This window comes from Sardina pilchardus, chromosome 8 (genome assembly GCF_963854185.1).
Source record: "Sardina pilchardus chromosome 8, fSarPil1.1, whole genome shotgun sequence".
Taxonomy (NCBI): Eukaryota; Metazoa; Chordata; class Actinopteri; order Clupeiformes; family Clupeidae; genus Sardina; species Sardina pilchardus.
The window spans coordinates 915004-934115 of NC_085001.1; the positions used below are offsets into that span (position 1 = coordinate 915004).

At 41.5% G+C, this 19112-nt stretch overlaps 1 protein-coding gene across 1 annotated transcript; it reads right to left on the minus strand.

The window, feature by feature from the left end:
• Nucleotides 1-8567: 8567 nt before the first annotated feature.
• LOC134089355 (uncharacterized) lies at nt 8568-13193 on the minus strand. The gene is made up of 5 exons (XM_062543796.1): nt 13114-13193; nt 12327-12437; nt 12037-12150; nt 9776-9889; nt 8568-8688 (listed from the first exon to the last, which is right to left on the minus strand). Exons 1-5 carry the CDS (start codon nt 13191-13193, stop codon nt 8568-8570), a joined length of 540 nt encoding a protein of 179 aa, XP_062399780.1.
• Between the last annotated feature and the right edge of the window lie 5919 nt (nt 13194-19112).

Genomic DNA, 19112 nt, shown 5'->3' on the forward strand with positions numbered 1-19112 from the left:
TTAATTTTTCGGACTATTGGGAGTACATACGTTGAGTTGACACCAAAATCATGTCATTCGGATGTATTTTGAGAAAGTTCGAGTTCACCGTTTTTCGGCAAAACTCATTAGCCTGGAAGTGAACCGGGCATGTCCTTTCGCCGCTACAAAACGCTACTTTTATACCTCTTCTACTGTTCCAAACAACACTACACTTACGTGGTAGTGAGTAGAGGGTCCCTAAAGCCAAACCGAAGTATCCCCACGTCTTTATGTGGTCGGATAGAGAGTCCAGAATGAATTTAATCGAGTCCGTACCTTTCCGGAAATGTTATTAAACTGTTGTTAATTTCCGGAGATCTATTGAGAGATGTGTTTTGTATAGAGTAACCACTAGGTGCCACTGAAATCACTGAATCACTGAAATTGTCGGGGTTGGGACAAAACATATTGATCTCAATGGTACATTTTGTCCATGTTTAGGGTGGAAAATGAAAAAGAAAGATTCACATAAGACAAGTCAAATTGGTGTATTTAAAAAGAAGAGGTAATGCAGGTTAAAGAAAAAAATATTTAAAAAATCTTTGTATATTCCCACAAGGTGTTAGGGTGCTCTGAATATGAGATCCAAAATTATTTTTCAAACTTGTGAGGTCTGCTGTTCAGTCCCTGATGGATTTTCTTTTCTCTTCATTGCTTTTTCGGAGAGTGTTTCTACTGATCTCAATAAGTGAATAAGAGCCTATGTTGAGTAAAAATATGTCATCTGTAAGCCTAAACAGAGCCCAGCCAAGAACTCCAATAAAAATTTGATCAACTTTGAGGGACTGCTATGACCATGCAGGATCATCCAGGCTACTCGTGGTGATTTTACTGCATACTATTCCTATTTATGCACTAGCCTGCAAAATTTGAGCCTCCTACAGATTCTAGTTCTTGAGCAATGAGCTTGTGAACTTTGACAAAAAAAAAGAGGCAGAACAAATTTGACACCCCCCTACCCCCGTAAAACTGGCTGTTACTTGAAAAGTATTGATCTTAGCACAAAAACATTTTACAGAGTGTCTCCTGGGTAACATAGGCACACGTGGTATTTTTTTTCAGATATTTTTGAGACGCAAGTGCGTGTTGCTCTGGTTGATTTGACGTGGAATGACCCATAGAAAAATAGCCTATAGGCTCAATTTGTGCCCGGGTTACTCTCTAACAAATTTAGCTTAAATCAAGTCAAAATTATCTTTCTGCAAAGGCACTTGGTAAGTCTTTTTACACTAACAATACAAATTAGGTTTTTGATCTTAATGTAAGATTAAAAACACTTAGATAAGTAGTTTTACAGTGTGTGTGTGTGTGTGTGTGTGTGTGTGTTAGGGGTGGACGATATGGACAAAAAATACTATCTCGATATTTTTTGTGATTTTGACGATAACGATAATTAGTCGATATCCTTTAAAAAAAAGGATGGAATGCTATTTTACAGCTCATTATTTAGTAACATTACAATAATAATCAATAACCTAACCTGTGACTTTTTAACCAAATAAACCCAATGCATTGTCACTTATGACACATTTGTAATTCTGCCTCCACTTGGGTGAGTGTGGTAATGATGAAGTCTAACCAGCCACATTAGAATAGATGGATAGGGCTAGTTTGCCAAGAGAAACTCTGAAACCTTCACTTAGGATTTTCTCTAAAACTAAGCAGAACACTAGAGTACATCTCAGTTATTTCCTTCAATGTTTTGTTAAAGAGCAATCACACGTATCTATATAATAGGATAGCATTCCAAGTTACAGAATAGAAACTATGCGTTAGCATAGACATGCTAACGGTTAGCATAATCGATAAAAGTAGATATTTTGAGCGAACTTCAGTCCATTTACACAACTTCAGTTACATAAGAAGAGCTCTTTGTTTACAACTGACTACTAAAATATTAAAAGGCTTATGTTTTCTCTCCATATAACAACGACAGTATAAAAACACCTGTTTAACTCCTGTTTAGCAAAACATAAACATTATGTGTGTGTGACAACCAACGTACCCACCAGTGATCATGTGACTTGCTCTGCTGCAGCCAGTGGGTTCTCTCACTTTGTGAATGTACGGGGTTTCAATGCGTGATTTCGAGTGTCCACCCAAGTAATTTAAATATTCGATAATGTAAATTTGCACATCCTTAAACCAACAATCACGATAATATCGCAAACGATATCGCCCACCCCTAGTGTGTGTGTGTGTGTGTGTGTGTGTGTGTGTGTGTGTGTGCATATCTGTCTGCATTAGCTCCTACAGCAGTGGTCGGCAATAGGCGGCCCGCGGGCCAGATGCGGCCCGCAAGCAAAAACATCTGGCCCGTGAGATCTTTTGAACCAGAGAATGAAAAAAAAAAAAAAAAACTTTTTAAAAATCGGACTGCCAGTCTCAAACATGCTCTTTATTTTGAAACGTAACTTTCCAGAACAGAAGAATTTCAATCAATCTAAATGCTTAGATATTTGTTTCATCTGAATACGAGTGAAGAAGCACGCAGCGAGGTGCAGCGTGAACGCACAACATGCAAAAACAAATGAAGTCAGTGGACAGCGCTGGTTCTCAAATTCCAAGCTAGTCCCTAAAACACATGTTGTCATTCAAACAACGGACATAGGCTTATGGTGATAATTAAAACACGACTTCTTTTAAACAGGCCTGACATCAAACAGGCAATTTACGCACATAGAACTGTGAAAAGTAAAACACGAGTTTCAAACATAGAGTGCGTGTTATTTAGGAACGCAACCTTTAAATTAGCATGCTTAGTTTCGTGGCGCCGTCTTGTACTCTTTGCATGCAGAGAGACACCCTCGTTAGTAGTTGTTACAGATCTATCTAGCTCCATACAGATCAGGCATGTGGGCTTTGCATTAACCCTTATAGGATCTTCGTTTTTTGGTTACACAGGGGGTCCTGCCGGGTCTGGTAGACCCATGGCATTTTGGGGTCTTTAATCCAACATATTGAAACCTTTTTTTGTTAAAATTCTCAGCAGATGTTTACTTCAACCTATTTGCAAGTCATATAAACAACATTTGTTACATTTGTTGCCTTTACCTTTGTTAAATCACATGGTTATGCACAGAAGTGCTACTCGTTTTTGTTGCACAAATGCAACAAACTTAGGAAATGCATCCTAAAACAGCCATAACTGGACAATGATCAACTAATGTACAAATGAAGGATGTTTTTCCAGAACTATAGTGAATTATTTATTAGAAATTGAACTTTCTGGAGTCACGTGATCACCGCGAGGGATGCAGTAGTTTCTCATTACAGCTCCGCAGTTTCCCCCTAAATTTTTCATATTTTAACCGCATATATCAAACTTTGGTCGATTGTTTTATCTTTCTAAACGTATTCAACACCTTGCTATGGCAAATTCATCCAAAAAGACAGCTGCTAAGCAGACAACGTCGCGTTCAGTTGACAGTGAAGAACTCGCTGAGCTAGTTAAGCTAGCAGTTGCAGAAGCTATGAAGGAGGCTATCCCTAAGTTCGTAGAGGATGTGGTGGCTCAACTCTCCGCTAAAACGCAAGCCATGGTGGCTGAACAAATGGCAGAATTTAGGAGTGAAATGGTGGCCATGCGTGCTGACACCTCAAAGACTATGGAGTACATGGAGGCAAGTAAGAATCGCCTGACTGAAGTGGATGGCCGTCTCTCTGCATCGTTGAGCAAACTAAGGGATAGGTGTGCCAGTCTGGAAGATAAGGTAACTGACATGGAAGACAGATCACGTAGGGACAATATACGGGTGCATGGGATCCCTGAAAACACAGAAACGTCAAATCCGCTTGCATATCTGTCTAGTGCTATCCCAAAATGGTTTCCGGCGCTGGATTCTGTTGAAATTATGCGTGCACACCGGGTAGGCGCTGCTAAGGAGGACGCTAACGGCAAACCCATTCCCCGTACTCTCCTGCTGAAGCTGCTACGTTTCACCGACAGAGATAGGATCCTAGGCGCCGCCCGAAAAGCGAACGTGGTGGAAGATGGGGTGGCTATTCGCTTCACTCCAGATTACAGTGCACAAACCTTCAGACGCAGGATGACCTTCTCTACCTCAATGAATGCTTTACAGCAACTGGGCTTCCGCACCTTTCTCCTGTACCCTGCTAGGCTGAAGGTAACGCGTGGAGGGGAAAGTCATTTTTTCAACACTCCACAAGAAGCTAAGGATTTCACAGAGTCTCTTAATGAATCATAGGTTACTTTTATTTACTTCTCTATCTCCATTAACGAAATAGCATAAGGTATTTTACTTTCTATTTTGTCTTGATATAAACTCCGCCATGTGTCCTACTTTGGGTTTAGATTGCATAATGAGCCCAAACAGACTATTTATCTGATGGCGATCTTCTGTCTTCTGTGAGTTTGACTTGGTGATTGGAGTTGACATGGCAAATCTTTTCTTACAATTTTATTTTCTCTTTCTTTTTATTTCTATTGTTTATCTTTGTTTTCCTTGCTACCATTTATTCATTTTTATGATCTTTCACTGACCGAACTATTCATTTACTACTGCGGTATTCACAGTGTTTATGGTGGGGGGTGGGGGGGCTGCATGCTGGCCTACTTGGGGATGTTGCTCTACTCAAGGATCACGGGTCCAACGTTTAGGGGTACTCCAGACTCTTTAGGAGTGGTTTCTAATGTGTGTTATTGTTATGTTGTTAACAGGGGCTTGGGAGTTTTCAGGCTCTCTCCCGTTCTTTGGAGAGGGTTATTGGGGTTATGGCGACAGGGTTATCAGAATTGGTACAGATCTCTCTTTTTTGGTTTCTACTTACTAATTTGTTTGCACTTAGATTGCTGCGCTGCTCGACACATTTTATATATTTATTTTTCTTTCACTACTTTCAATCCCAGTTGCAATGTATATTTTATTTATTTATTTTTTTCCTGACATAACTTAACATGGCTAATCTACATGTTATTAGCTGGAATGTTAATGGGCTTAATGGTCAGATCAAGAGAACTGCTTGCTTGGACTTCTTACGTAGACAACAGGTGGATATTGCTTTCATACAAGAGTCTCATTTAAGAACTGCAGACACTTTGTTCGCTTTGCAAACAGACACTACTATGTAGCTGCGTCTGCATCCCTGAATTCCAAAACTAGGGGTTCACTAATTGTAATGAAACGCAATCTGTGTTTAAGTATACTTGATACATTTGGCAGTGAGGATGGCAGGGTTGCATACATAACGACTATTATTTCAGGCCGTAAATTTGCCTTTATTTCCATCTACGCTCCATCTCAATATGAACCTGATTTTTTCTCCAATCTTACTACAGTCTTATCACACCTTCAAGATTTCTCTTTAATTATAGGTGCAGATATGAACACCTGTGTAAACTTAGCATTGGATAAATCTGCTCAACACTCTACCTCCACACAACTACGAGCCTCCAGGGACATGCAGGACTTTTTAGCATCTCTTAGTTTATCAGATTTATACCGTACAATTAATCCCACTTTCAAACAATACACTTTTTATTCAGCTAGACATCAGTCTTTCTCCAGAATAGATTATTTATTAGCTTCACCTGGTTCCTTTTCTGAAATACGGAATGTTGTAATTAAACCCTGTTCATTATCAGATCACAGCATAGTCTCTGCTCATCTTACACTCCTGGGCACACCTCCTAGAGCATCGCGCTGGCGCTTTAACATTTCTCTCCTCAACAATGAAGAGTTCTGTATCTTTCTTAGTAATAAACTAACAACTTTTATTGAAATTAATGCAGGGTCAGTGGGGGATCCCAGAATTGTATGGGATGCCATTAAGGGCTCAATAAGAGATTCATCTATCTCTTTCTCATCTCATCTTAAAAAAAGCAGGCTCCTTAAAATATGTGAATTGGAGGATACCCTCACACAACTTGAGGCCAAGCATCAGAGTGCACAGTCTGATGTCTTACTAAGGAAAATATTGACATCAAGGACTGAGTTAAATTCCCTACTGAGGCTGAGGGCAGAGTTCTTGATGCACAGAACCAGAAGGACATATTATTTCAACGGATCTAGACCAAGTCATTTATTGGCTCTCAGACTGAAACATAATGAAAAATACTCTAGCATTGTAGCCATTAAATCGTCCAATTGTACTTTAACTGAACCTGGTGAAATTAATTCTGAATTTAAAACATTCTACTCTACGCTTTATCAATCTGAAGTAATACTAGACCCAAACACCTGTGAAAATTTCTTTCATGATCTGGATTTGCCTTCCCTCTCCAGCCAAGAATCAGAAAGCCTAAGTTCTCCCATCTCTTTAAAGGAGTTGAGAGAAGCTCTTGCCAGTATGAAAAAGGGCAAGTCCCCAGGGTGGGATGGTATTCCGCCAGAGTTATATCTTGCTTTTTGGGACATACTTGGCCCACCACTGTTGGATATGATGTTCCACTGTCCACTTGAGTAGATGTTCCACTGTCACCGACCTTACTTTTACTTAATGATGACTCTACTTTAGAACTCTCTCTACAGCAAAAGCGCATATTATGGGCTGGTCTCACTGCAGCAAAGAAAATGTTAGCTTTGCGATGGAAACCGCCTCACACATTGTCATGGCAGCAATGGGCCAACTCTTTTCTAGATATAGTTATGATGGAGAGATCTGTGGCCCGGCTACATGGAGCTAGTCAGAAAACTTTGCGTGCATGGGATGAAGTTTACAATTTAGTTAAAGAAAGGGTGCAGCGTTAATGTGCTTGAATATTATTTTTATAATGTCTGTACTATATTTGTATTTTTCTATCTTTTATTTTTTGGGGAGTCGCCATGGGTTGGGGAGGGTGGGGATATTTCGCTCTGTTTTAGTGATGTAAAAGATTTTGTGATATCTTAAAGCATGTACGGTCATTGTATTTCTACCTGTATTTTGTAAACAATAAAAAAAAAATTGGTCACAAAAAAAAAGAAATTGAACTTTCTCACTACATCTGCCATGATCCTCAGATTCTGAAACCTCTTCCTCTGCATCATCTTCAAGTCCCCCTGTCTCTTCCAGTATCAATTCTAAGGCAGTCTGAACTGAGAATCGCTTTGCCATCTTGTGTGGTATTCATTCCCGCAGGACAGATGGTAAAATGTGTGGGAATATGGGTGCAGATATTGTTGGGTTAGGGGTTGGGTGCTCCAATTTTGTAACAATGTTGCAACCTTGTGCGGGAACTGCACTGGTGGCTCACACTAAGGGCCCATTTACCTGCTTTACTCTCTCTCTCCCTCTCTCTCTTTCTTTCTCTCTCTCCCTCACTCACTCACTCTCTCTCTCTCTCTCTCACACACACACACACACATACTGTACACAGGCCCAGAAACCTAAAAGGGGAAATGAGATAACACAGGACCTATGATTTCCACACATTATAGCCCCGGGTCCAGTAGACCCGCGAAGACCCTGTATGTAATAGAAATGTGCAGGGGGGGTTAAAACATTTTTTTTTCTGAATTATGTTCCTCACACAAAATGAGCCAAGGCCAATGAATCTCAGTTTGAAAAAAAAATTATTTGTATCACTTTTCTTAAGATGAAAACTGAAAACGGGTCCCACAGACCCGAAGAGCTTATAAGGGTTAATACAATTAGGGAGGATGAAGGCATAGTTCTCTGTCCATTCATCATTAAAGATCCTGTTTTCGCTGTTAACTTTTCTCTTCAGATTTTTTCATAGTGCCATTTTTTGACAGCTAACAGCAACGCGTGGAAATGTTTTTTTCTGGTGTTTTTTTTAAATTATTTTTTAAAGACACAGGCATATAATAGCGCCCCCGATGACCAGTCGACAAATTTAACCTACATCAGCCTTCTTGAATGTCTCTGCTCTGTCATTTCAAGAGCGCCTATCATTTTTACCTCCTCCGATATTAATTAATTAAATTAGCCATTGTTTTGGTTGTGAACTTGTGGCCCGCTATGTAATGGCTCGGAAAATATCTGGCCCGAGGCCAAACTTAATTGCCGACCCCTGTCCTACAGTATATGTCACTCACTCTAGTCCTGATGGGACTGGTCCACTGCTTAATTCAGGAGACTCACGAATGGACTCTTCACTCTTCATGAACACACAGCTGGGCACTGGAGATGGAGATCGGTGTGTCTGTGGTCTGCAAACACAAAGAGACAACAAACCAAACTACCATTAATGACTGAAAACTGTATGTCCACACATCATTTTATAGACTTAACCAAGCCGATCTTCTTTCTAGACTAAGACTGTTGATATGCAATGTGTGTGTGTGTGTGTGTGTGTTTCAAGAAAAGTTCTGCAGGACTTAAACAACACAACTGTTAAGACAGTGAGAGGATGGCTCGGTCTGAACAGTCACACAACCCGCGATGTCATTCATCACAGCAGACGTGAGGGGGGCCTAGGAGTTCCAGACTTCGAGTGGACTTACATCGCCACTAGACTGTCGCACTTACTAAGCATGCTAAACAGTGACGATAGCACCGTAAGAGAGATGGCCCGTGCCTCCCTTTTTCTCGACCTTGGGAAGCGCAAAGTCCCCCTCGCCCGAGAACCGGAACCCAGCTTTCTAGGATTCCGTAAGAAAGCGAATGGCAAACTTGACACTCATGCCGCCGGCTTTGGGGTCAGATCGGACTGGCCTGATCTCAACGATCTCTGCAATTGGACTGGTGTTGACTTGCAGTGGTCTGGAGTCGATACCACACATGTTACACCGTATGAAGTGATGATTAAGGACGAAAACATCACTGTGACTGCAACAGTACTGCAAGACGGTCTGCGCTATTCAGTTCCACCTGGAAACAGCCGTGCGTCTCTGCTGTCAATCAAACACCAGCAGCGTCAGAGACATTGGAGAGGATTAAAACTCCAAGGAAAGCATGCATGGAAAGCATGCATGGATCCCCTTTGCTGATCTCACACTCAGTTTTTCACAATTCATCTATTGATGAAGACATACTCATTTTCACAGTCAAAGCCAGGCTTCAGGTATACCCAACAAGGTTAAACCTGTCAATCTGGTATCCTCATTCCCACTCACCATTGTGTATGCATCATGGACAAGAGCAAGTCATAGAATCCATGTCACACATATTAAATGGCTGTCTTTTTTACAAAGGTCTTTACATATCCAGGCATGACAGGATTGTGGACATTATATCTGAGAAGTTACCATCGTTATTCTCGCCACATGTGTCAATACATGTAAATTGTGTTGTTAAACAACAAATGTTTTCCAGGTGTTCCAGAGAAATGTCTGTGTTCTCTGAGTTAAGTGCCACCAGGCCTGATATTGCAATCATTGATGAGTACAATAGGGATGTGTTCATCCTGGAAGTAGGCTGCTGTTTTGATTCTTGTCTAGAGGAGGCTTACTTAACAAAGCTAGTAAAATATCACCCTCTTGTACAGACAATAACTAGCCTTGGCTACAAGTGTCAATATCTGGTGCTCATCTTTGGCAGCCTGGGCTACGTGCATAGGCTTGTCATTAGGGGTCTCAGGATAGTTGGCTTTACAAAAGCAAGGGCAAAGCAAATTGCCAAATACTGCTCAATATCCTCCATTATTGGGAGTCGACATATATGGAGAAGAAGGTGTTGTGTGTATCCATAAAATCTGCTGTTTGAATTGTCATCATGCTGACATTGGTGGATCATGCCTTAGCAATGTTCTGCATCTGTAACATTTATGTCCTTTTGTACATTTATTATGAATTGCGGACATAAATAAAGTAGTTAAAATGTGTGCATGATCTCCTATGTCTAAACTCACTCTAGTCCTGATGGGACTGCTCCACTGCTGAATACAGGAGGGTCAGGCATGGACTTCTCACTCTTCATGGACACACAGCTGGGCACTGGAGATGGAGGTCTGTGTGTCTGTGGTCTGCAAACACAAAGAGACAACAAGTAACCAGACTTGTGACTAAATATGTCCACAAGTCATGTTATAAACTTAACCAAGCCGATCTTCTTTCAGTGTGTGTGTGTGTGTGTGTGTGTGTGTGTGTGTGTGTGTGTGTGTGTGTGTTCGTCTGTCTGTCTAGGTGTGCATGTGTGTGTTTTTGTACATATGGAGAAGGCGCTGTTTTTTTGCACCCAGGAACTGAGGCCAGAGGCATACGCAACTGGGTTTACAATGCTGGTATCTAAGATTGTGTGTGTGTGTGTGTGTGTGTGTGTGTAGCCCCTTTCACATTCAGAAACGATACATTAGCGTTTAAGAAATAGCGGGTTCAGGGGACTTCGCAATGTGAAAAGTAGACGTGTTTTGGTCCCGGGGTTGTCTGAAGCCGGTTTCAGAGGCGAGTTATGGGAGGCGTTGCCTAGCAGCACGTCACACGCAATTTGGGAGTGAACAATGACGTCAAGCATGCCTTGGACCTCGGAGATAAACTGATAAACACAACTGTCATGCTAGTGCTACGTGGTTTAGTTTCCAAATGATGGCGGGCCACTTGTTATGTTATTTGAATGCCGAATGAGGTCCTTTTGTCTGTTGAAGTCATATTTTATTGTGTTGAGTCCTGAACAACTGCTGCTCTGACAGTTAGCTTGTTGGCTAGTTAGCTAGCATTAGGCAAACATTCTAAAAAGACGTGCTGGCAGCAGACGGTTTTGGTAACCCAGCAACAATAAACACTTGACCGAAGTGCTGAGAAAAGGAGGTTCAGGGAACTCTCCGCATAAAAAACGCGATTGTTGGACACAGCCATATATGGACACAGCAAAGTTGTCTTGTCTCTTGTGTGTTTATTTTAACCTCCTGCCTGGCTAAATACGTCATCAGTCACACCCCTAATAGCGGGGTTGACCTCTGTTCCCTTAATATTCAACACGCCTCGGCAATAATACTACCCCCCGAGACGGGTTCGATTGCCGAAGCGGGTTGACTCCCCACCCCATGTCGCCAATGTGAAAGGAACAGCCTTAACGCTAAATTCGGCTGATTTAGCGTTAAATTCCGTCAATGTGAAAGGGGCTTGTGTGTGTGTGTGTGTGTGTGTGTGTGTGTGTGTGTGTGTGTGTGTGTGTGTGTGTGTTTGTGTGTGTGTGTGTGTGTGTGTGTGTGTGTGTGTGTGTGTGTGTGTGTGCGAGTGTGTGTGTGTGTGTGTGTGTGTGTGTGTGTGTGTGTGTGCGTGTGAGAGCATGTAACTGAGTGTGTGTGTGTGTGTGTGTGTGTGTATGTGTCTGCATGATCTCCTATTCACCCCTTGCCAATGATGTCATAAAAGTTCGTGCCACAGCAAAATAGCCTAGCTGGACGGCAAGAAGACGAGTTGAATCAATGGGTTCTGATGGGACGTATAGCACAGCTTAGAGATTAAAGTGAGATTTAACCTTCATAATGCCCTTCCACCACTGTTTGCATATTGTTTGTAATGAATCAACATCAGATTACTTGATACAGATATATTTTGCTTTGTTTTCTTGAGTGTTTCGGGAGTATTTCAACCACGATTGCACTGTCATCTTGTCAGTCTACTAAGCTCAGCAAGGGTTGTTATAGCAACCATTAACTCTGAACGGGACGGCGCATTCAACGAGTTCAGTGCTAGGATAAACATTAGCTAGGATAGCTAATAATAGTGTTCAATGGCAGCTAACATTATTTCATATACGGTACTGATATGTTATGTTATCTGTTAAGAGCATTACAAATAAAGTGGCCAAATCGGTTTGAAATATTTTAGCCCATCTAATACTTAATATGTGTTAATATACAGAAATGATAACAGTATGATCTACTGTAGCTGCCCTATGTTAGTGCTGTTATCACTAGTTTAACAACTATGTAAATTTGCAATCACAACCCATTTCACCTCACAACACCACTGGCATGTTTATATGACTACCAGACGCTGACCAAAGCAATACATTGAACTACAAAATATGTTAAAGTGAAGGTGATCGCTTCTTCATAATGTAATTTGCCGTACATCTCCTATCTTTTTGCCGTCCAGCATGGTGCCGTCCGGCGCTGTCACGTCACTTTGTGACGTTTCAGCAAGGGGTCAATATGTCTAAACTCACTCTAGTCCTGATGGGACTGGTCCACTGCTGAATACAGGAGGGTCAGGCATGGACTTCTCACTCTTCATGGACACACAGCTGGGCACTGGAGATGGAGATCTGTGTGTCTGTGGTCTGCAAACACAAAGAGACAACAAGTAACCAGACTTGTGACTAAATATGTCCACAAGTCATGTTATAAACTTAACCAAGCCGATCTTCTTTCAGTGTGTGTGTGTGTGTGTGTGTGTGTGTGTGTGTGTGTGTGTGTGTGTGTGTGTGTCTGCATGATCTGCTATGTCTAAACTCACTCTAGTCCTGATGGGACTGGTCCACTGCTGAATTCAGGAGGCTCAGGCATGGACTCATCACTACAGGAATCACAGCTGGGCACTGGAGATGGAGGTCTGTGTGTCTGTGGTCTGCAAACACGAAGAGACACAAGTAACCAAATGACCATTACTGACTAAATATGTCCACACGTCATGTTATAAACTTAACCAAGCCAATCTTCTTTCAGGACTAAGGCTGTTGATATGGAATGTGTGTGTGTGTGTGTGTGTGTGTGTGTGTGTGTGTGTGTGTGTGTGTGTGTGTGCCTTTTAAAGAGCTGTGTGTGTGTGTGTGTGTGGGAGTGTGTGCATGTGTGTGTAACGTTGATAATTAATTGATGAAAAGTTGAAATTAGCAATGAAATGTGCTATGTACAGTAAATGAACTTGACTTGACCCTGACTGTTGGTATGTAATGTATGTATCAGACACACACAAAAACTTGGTATGTGCGTGTGTGTGTGTGTGTGTATGTGTGTGTGTGTACTGTATGTGTGTATGTGTGTGTGTATGTGTGTGTGTGTGTGTGTGTGTGTGTGTGTGTGACTAAGGGCTATATTTTGGCAATCCAAAATGCGTTCTTAATCAGTGATGGGTGTGTTTTGGGCATAACATCCTTGGTGATAGGAATAAGCTTTGCATCCTAATGATTATACGCTTTGCGCCCCGCTTTAGACTATCATGATAGGGCCCTAAGACTGTTGGTATGTAATGTATGTATCACAAACACCTGTTAGTGAGTTGAATTCATGCTTTCTACACTCACCCTGCATTGCTCTGTGTTGATATGTTGATCTTGTTTAATCGGTCATCCAATGCATCATCCACGTCCTTGTTCTCCTCCATGGTCACACAGGGCAGCAGGGTGTACCCAAACAACAAACCGTGGGTGACTAAAGAGTTAAAGGAAGTTTTAAATGAGAAAAAGAGGACTTTTGCTTCGGGCAGTCGACAGGACATGAAGGAAATACAGAGACGGGTTAATAGGGAGATTTACAAAGCTAAATGCCAGTACAGAGACAAGGTACAGACCTTAATGACAGGAGACTCTAGGGCTGCATGGTCTGGCATGAAATTGATGGCAAATGCCCCTTATAAAACAAACAAAAACACAGATCAACACACAGATGATGGAGCACGCCAGTTGTTGGCCAACAACTTGAATGCATTTTTTACCCGCTATGAGGATATGGGCGTGATAGCCATCCTACTTGGCAACAGGATGAGTCAGAGGACACAGGGACAGTGGACACGCTCATTATTGAAGAGGACACAGTGCAGCGGGTGTTTGGGAAAATCAACACACGAAAGAGCCCAGGGCCTGATAACATCGGGGGCAAAGTGCTGAGATACTGCTCAGCACAATTGAGTGGGATTTTCAGCTCTCTTTTCCAACGCTCACTGGATACACAGGTGGTCCCTCGGCTTTGGAAAAAATCTTATGTGGCTCCCCTCCCCAAAGTCCCCCATCCATCCACTTCCAAGGATTACAGACCCATTTCCCTCACCTCTCTGGTAGTCAAATCATTTGAAAGGATTGTTAAATCCCATATTATCAATTAATGTAAGCAGGCCCTTGATCCACTACAATTTGCTTACAGGCCTGACAGAGGGACTGATGATGCAATTGTCACACTTTTGGATTTTTTATATATGCATCTGGAAGGTACTAAGACACATGCTCGTGTGTTATTTGCTGATTTTTCATCAGCATTTAACACAATACATCCACACATTCTGGCGTATAGACTAGACAAACATTTTAGTTTAGATTTTAAATTAATCAAATGGATCCTGGACTTTTTACAAGGTAGAGCACAACAGGTAAAGGTAGGAAACATCTTGTCAGATGAGCGTTTTACATCTATTGGCACTCCACAAGGTAGTGTCCTATCACCTTCGCTTTTTATTCTGTATACAGACTGCTGTCGCAGCAATTACTCTGGTCGCCATATAGTTAAATATGCTGACGACACAGCCCTAGTTAGCCTATTAAATCAAGGTGATGTTGAGCATGTGTAACAGAGGTCGTCTCTCCCCTCCCTCGATCACTCTGCGTTGTGTATTGAATGATGGACGCCACAACTGGATATAACGTTTGTCGCTTTATTGCTCTGGGCTGAAGTGTAAAGCAAGACAAAACAAAGAAAGACAGTCAGAAAGGAGCGAGCCAGTCGCGTCACAGCTCCTCTGCCTCAGGACAGTAGCAAAAGAGGCCGCGCCATATTTTAAACAACACACACTGACGCAATAACAATATAAATATGGCATACCTGAAGTGTAAAGCAAGACAAAACAAAGAAAGACAGTCAGAAAGGAGCGAGCCAGTCGCGTCACAGCTCCTGCCAACCAAACAGGTAAACCACATTTACAGTCAATACACACTCGGTGACTGTAAGCTAACTAGCTATGCCACTACACCTGCAGCCACGCTAAGACACTGCAGCATTACTCACGCACGTAACATGTGCATTGTGTAACGAGTTATAATATAAAATCCAGGGATTAAAACACCTTTACTCTGGTATAAGGTACGCAACACCAGAAAACAGTCTCATGTGTTAAGTGCATAATGCAATGCAAAGTAACATAGCATAAACAAAATACATAATGCATTGTATGCAAAACTCCACGTACCTCTGCCTCAGGACAGTAGCAAAAGAGGCAGAGGAGGGGGGCTACATTACATGTTAAAGGGGTCCCAAGCGCGGGAATCAGTTCCTGCCACACCCATGCCACACCCCCTGCTACCTACTCTACCGTGGGAAACTGCAGAGTGACACAGAACATGTAGGACCGAGTGGGGAAATTCAGAGAAGCATAATTACACCTGCTACACATGGTCCAGTGTTAGATGAATTTGTCAACTGGTGTGAAGTCTCAAACTTGCACCTCAACTTATCCAAGACAAAAGAGTTGGTCTTTGATTTCAGACAAAACAGGTTGCCAGTCTCTCCCTCACTTATTAGTGGAGAGGAGATTGAAGTGGTGACAGAGTATAAATATCTTGGTCTAATTATAGACAACAAACTTGCATGGGATAAGTGTGCAGATGCCATTTTTAAAAAAGGCCAACAACGCCTGTATTTCTTGAGAAAACTTATTTTTTTCAATGTGGACAATACAATCTTGACCTTATTTTACAGGTCTTTTATTGAAAGCATTCTCTGCTATGGTATTGTTTGTTGGTATGGGCATTCTAAAGTAACACATAAAAGTAAACTGGGGAAAATTGTCAAATCTTGTGGGAAAATAATTGGATGTCAGCAGACTGATCTTTACCATCTGTACCTGACTAGGCTGACCCAGAAAGCAGACACTCTCAGTTAAGTTCCAGACACTACCCTCTGGTCGTAGATACAGATACCATAATATTAGAACAAATAGAGCAAAAAACTCATTCATTCCCACAGCAATTACTCAACTAAACAAGATATGACACATACTTAGCATCTCCATGCTGTTACATATATCTGGGTCTTATTTATTTATTATTTTATTTAGGCTATTTATTGGCTGTATTAACCTGATGCAGATGACCAGTGGTGTGTATTTGTGCTGTATGTGTCTCTTGTGTGTCTTGTATTGATGTCTGTAATCTATGTCAACTTATGCTGTGCTGCAAAACAAATAGCCTTTTTTAAAGGGATAATCCGGAGTGAAATGCACTTTAGATCAATTTTTCGGACTATTGGGAGTACATACATTGAGTTGACACCAAAATCATGTCATTCGGATGTATTTTGAGAAAGTTCGTGCTCACCGTTTTTAGCCAAAACTCGTTAGCCTGGAGGTGACTCGGGCATGTCATTTCGCCGCTACAAAACGCTATTTTTATACCTCTTCTACTGTTCCAAACAACACTACACTCACGTGGTAGTGAGTAGAGGGTCCCTAAAGCCAAACCGAAGTATCCCCACGTCTTTATGTGGTCGGATAGAGAGTCCAGAATGACAACACTTTATTAACATTTCCGGAAAGGTACCGACTCGATTAAATTCATTCTGGACTCTCTATCCGACCACATAAAGGCGTGGGGATACTTCGGTTTGGCTTTAGGGATCCTCTACTCACTACCACGTAAGTGTAGTGTTGTTTGGAACAGTAGAAGAGGTATAAAAATAGCGTTTTGTAGCGGCGAAATGACATGCCCGAGTCACCTCCAGGCTAACGAGTTTTGGCTAAAAACGGTGAGCTCGAACTTTCTCAAAATACATCCGAATGACATGATTTTGGTGTCAACTCAACGTATTTACTCCCAATAGTCCGAAAAATTGATCTAAAGTGCATTTCACTCCGGATTATCCCTTTAAGAACATTAAAGTTTTCTATCTATCTATCTATCTATCTAGAGGCAGGCTAGCACATACCGTTGACTTGCACTAGCCTACACTGTAAAAAAAAAATCAGTAAAAAAACGGTAAAAGGCACGGCAGCAAAAGTTGCCAACCAGTTACCGTAAAATTATGGTAAAATACCATACAAGAAATTGCCGTAAAACTATGGCTTTCCCCGTGTATATTGACCGTAATTTTACGGCCAAATTGCAGTACAATTACAATGAAATTGTGTGAATTTACTACAATTGGCCGTGAAATTAGAGTCAATAATTAGAGTATATATATGTAATGAGGCATCACAATACAACACTAGCTACACGTTTCTACATGGGCTAGCCCAGTGTTTGTTTCTCAATCTATGCCGCGAGAAGATTATTACCATCGGGCCGCCGGCCAACTCTCTCTGCCTTCTCCGAGAGACGCACCATGCGGCCGCGGCCGCACCCATTCTTTTCGGTCATATTGCTGCGAGATATTTTCGCATAGAAATAACAGGCATATCATATGAAACTACGTAACCTGGCCTTTACAGTGGCACTAGCCACTAGTTTCTATGATGAACGGTTCGCGAGATACTTAGCGTTGAAAATTACAGTTACTGTACATACAAAAATGAATCACATGCAGTTCTGCGTCATACCCATTCTTCTCTGTGAAATATCTCATGATTTCGTTACTGCCCTATGGCAAACTGCATATCAAAATAAACAGGAGATCCTACTGATTCCAATGGCGTATAGAATGTATCTGTATAATTAGCGGTAATCACGAGAAATCCTTTTTTGAAATCACATCAAATTTCATACATCCCCATTTCCCCCACTTCAAAATAATTTATTTTTCATATCAGAAGTTGTAGTCAGACCCCTGTTTGTCATATAGCCATGGCAGATGCTTGATATGAATCGTTGGTAGGACTATGTGTTATGGGTGGTTGTAACAGCTATAGTCAGATAAGCCTAATTTTTCTCTCAATAGTGCTCTGCCTATAAGTAGGCTATCTTGTGTTCCTTGTAAAAAAAATACAATGTAGGATTATAACATTATATTTTAATAGGCTACTGTAGATCCTCTATTGCCTTCTTCATTTCGCGCACCCCTTAATGTCCCCTTAAAAAAAATTCATTGACACTTAGGGGCTAAGCCCAGGTTGTCCTTAAAGTCTAGAAACGCCCCTGGGCAATAAACAGATAATTCTGAGAATGAAGTTCAACGTAGCATCTGAGTGCGTCTCGTGATTATAACAATGAAACAATGTTGCTTTCTTCGGTTTACCAGTAAAGGAAGACACACACCGAACAATAACCCAGGTCGTGCACAGGCACAGCGGCGCTTTATATTCACACACAATTAAATGTCCCAAACAATCCCAAGCGTTGCAATTCCCCCTTTCATTCAGCCCCGAAAATAAACCTAAAAGTCCAAACTAAACGAAAGATGTCCTGTATTTTGCCAGGACCGCGCACAAGAGTCAATAATCCAACCCAGGAAAACGAAAGGGCCGCTGTCGACAAAACGTCCCGCGATGTAGCAAACAAAACATATAATGCTCAGAAAAAAGGGAAAATGCAATTGCTGCCTCTCTGCTAGACCAAGCAATATGAATACACAGTAAAGCAATCGATCTCACCAAATCTGGTGAATGCACCAGCAGTCCACGAAGACTTTTTCTCTTCGTGCGTCCTCTGTTTGGTAACGCACCGGTCCAAACTGCGCACAGAGTTTAACTAATGTGAAAATAAGTTTCCTCAGTAGTCTTTTATTGTTGTTAGTTTCAAACTCGCAGGAAAACATTTACAAACACTCGTTGCCGCAGCACTGAGTGAGTAGCCTACTAGGCTAGGCCTACTGGCGCCACAGATTCAAAATCTCACAGACGCACTTGCTACCCTCTTCAGACCGCCCCCGCGGGTAAGGTGCGTGGGTGCGCGTGCATATAAAACAAAATACATGTAAATAAGTACATATACATACAATTATATTACATGAGAACTACATAAATATTATATGCAATTAACAATGTAATATTTAAGAAATGGCACAAACCAATGTGGCAGTGTGTTGTGCGACATTTTGGGAAGCCAGGACCACGAAATTTAACATGTTTCTGGAGTGAAACTTTGAATTTAGTCAGACCTGTGTGATAGAAGAATATGGCAAGGCTCTATTTCTAGCTCATATCGAGTAGAATGCACGATGGAAATAACTGTGGATAACTTGTAGCCTAGACCATAAAGGTAAGAGTTCCTTGTCCTTACGTTTACCTATGTTGGAATGTAGGCTAGCCTAGGCTAATTTGTAGTTTTGTCGTGTGAAAGTTTATACGACTGAAACACGTTAGCTTCGATGTTCGTTTGCAAAAATATAAAACACTATCTATAGATGAAGTTCATCGCGGGATGCGAGCCTGGGTCACCTGCGTGTC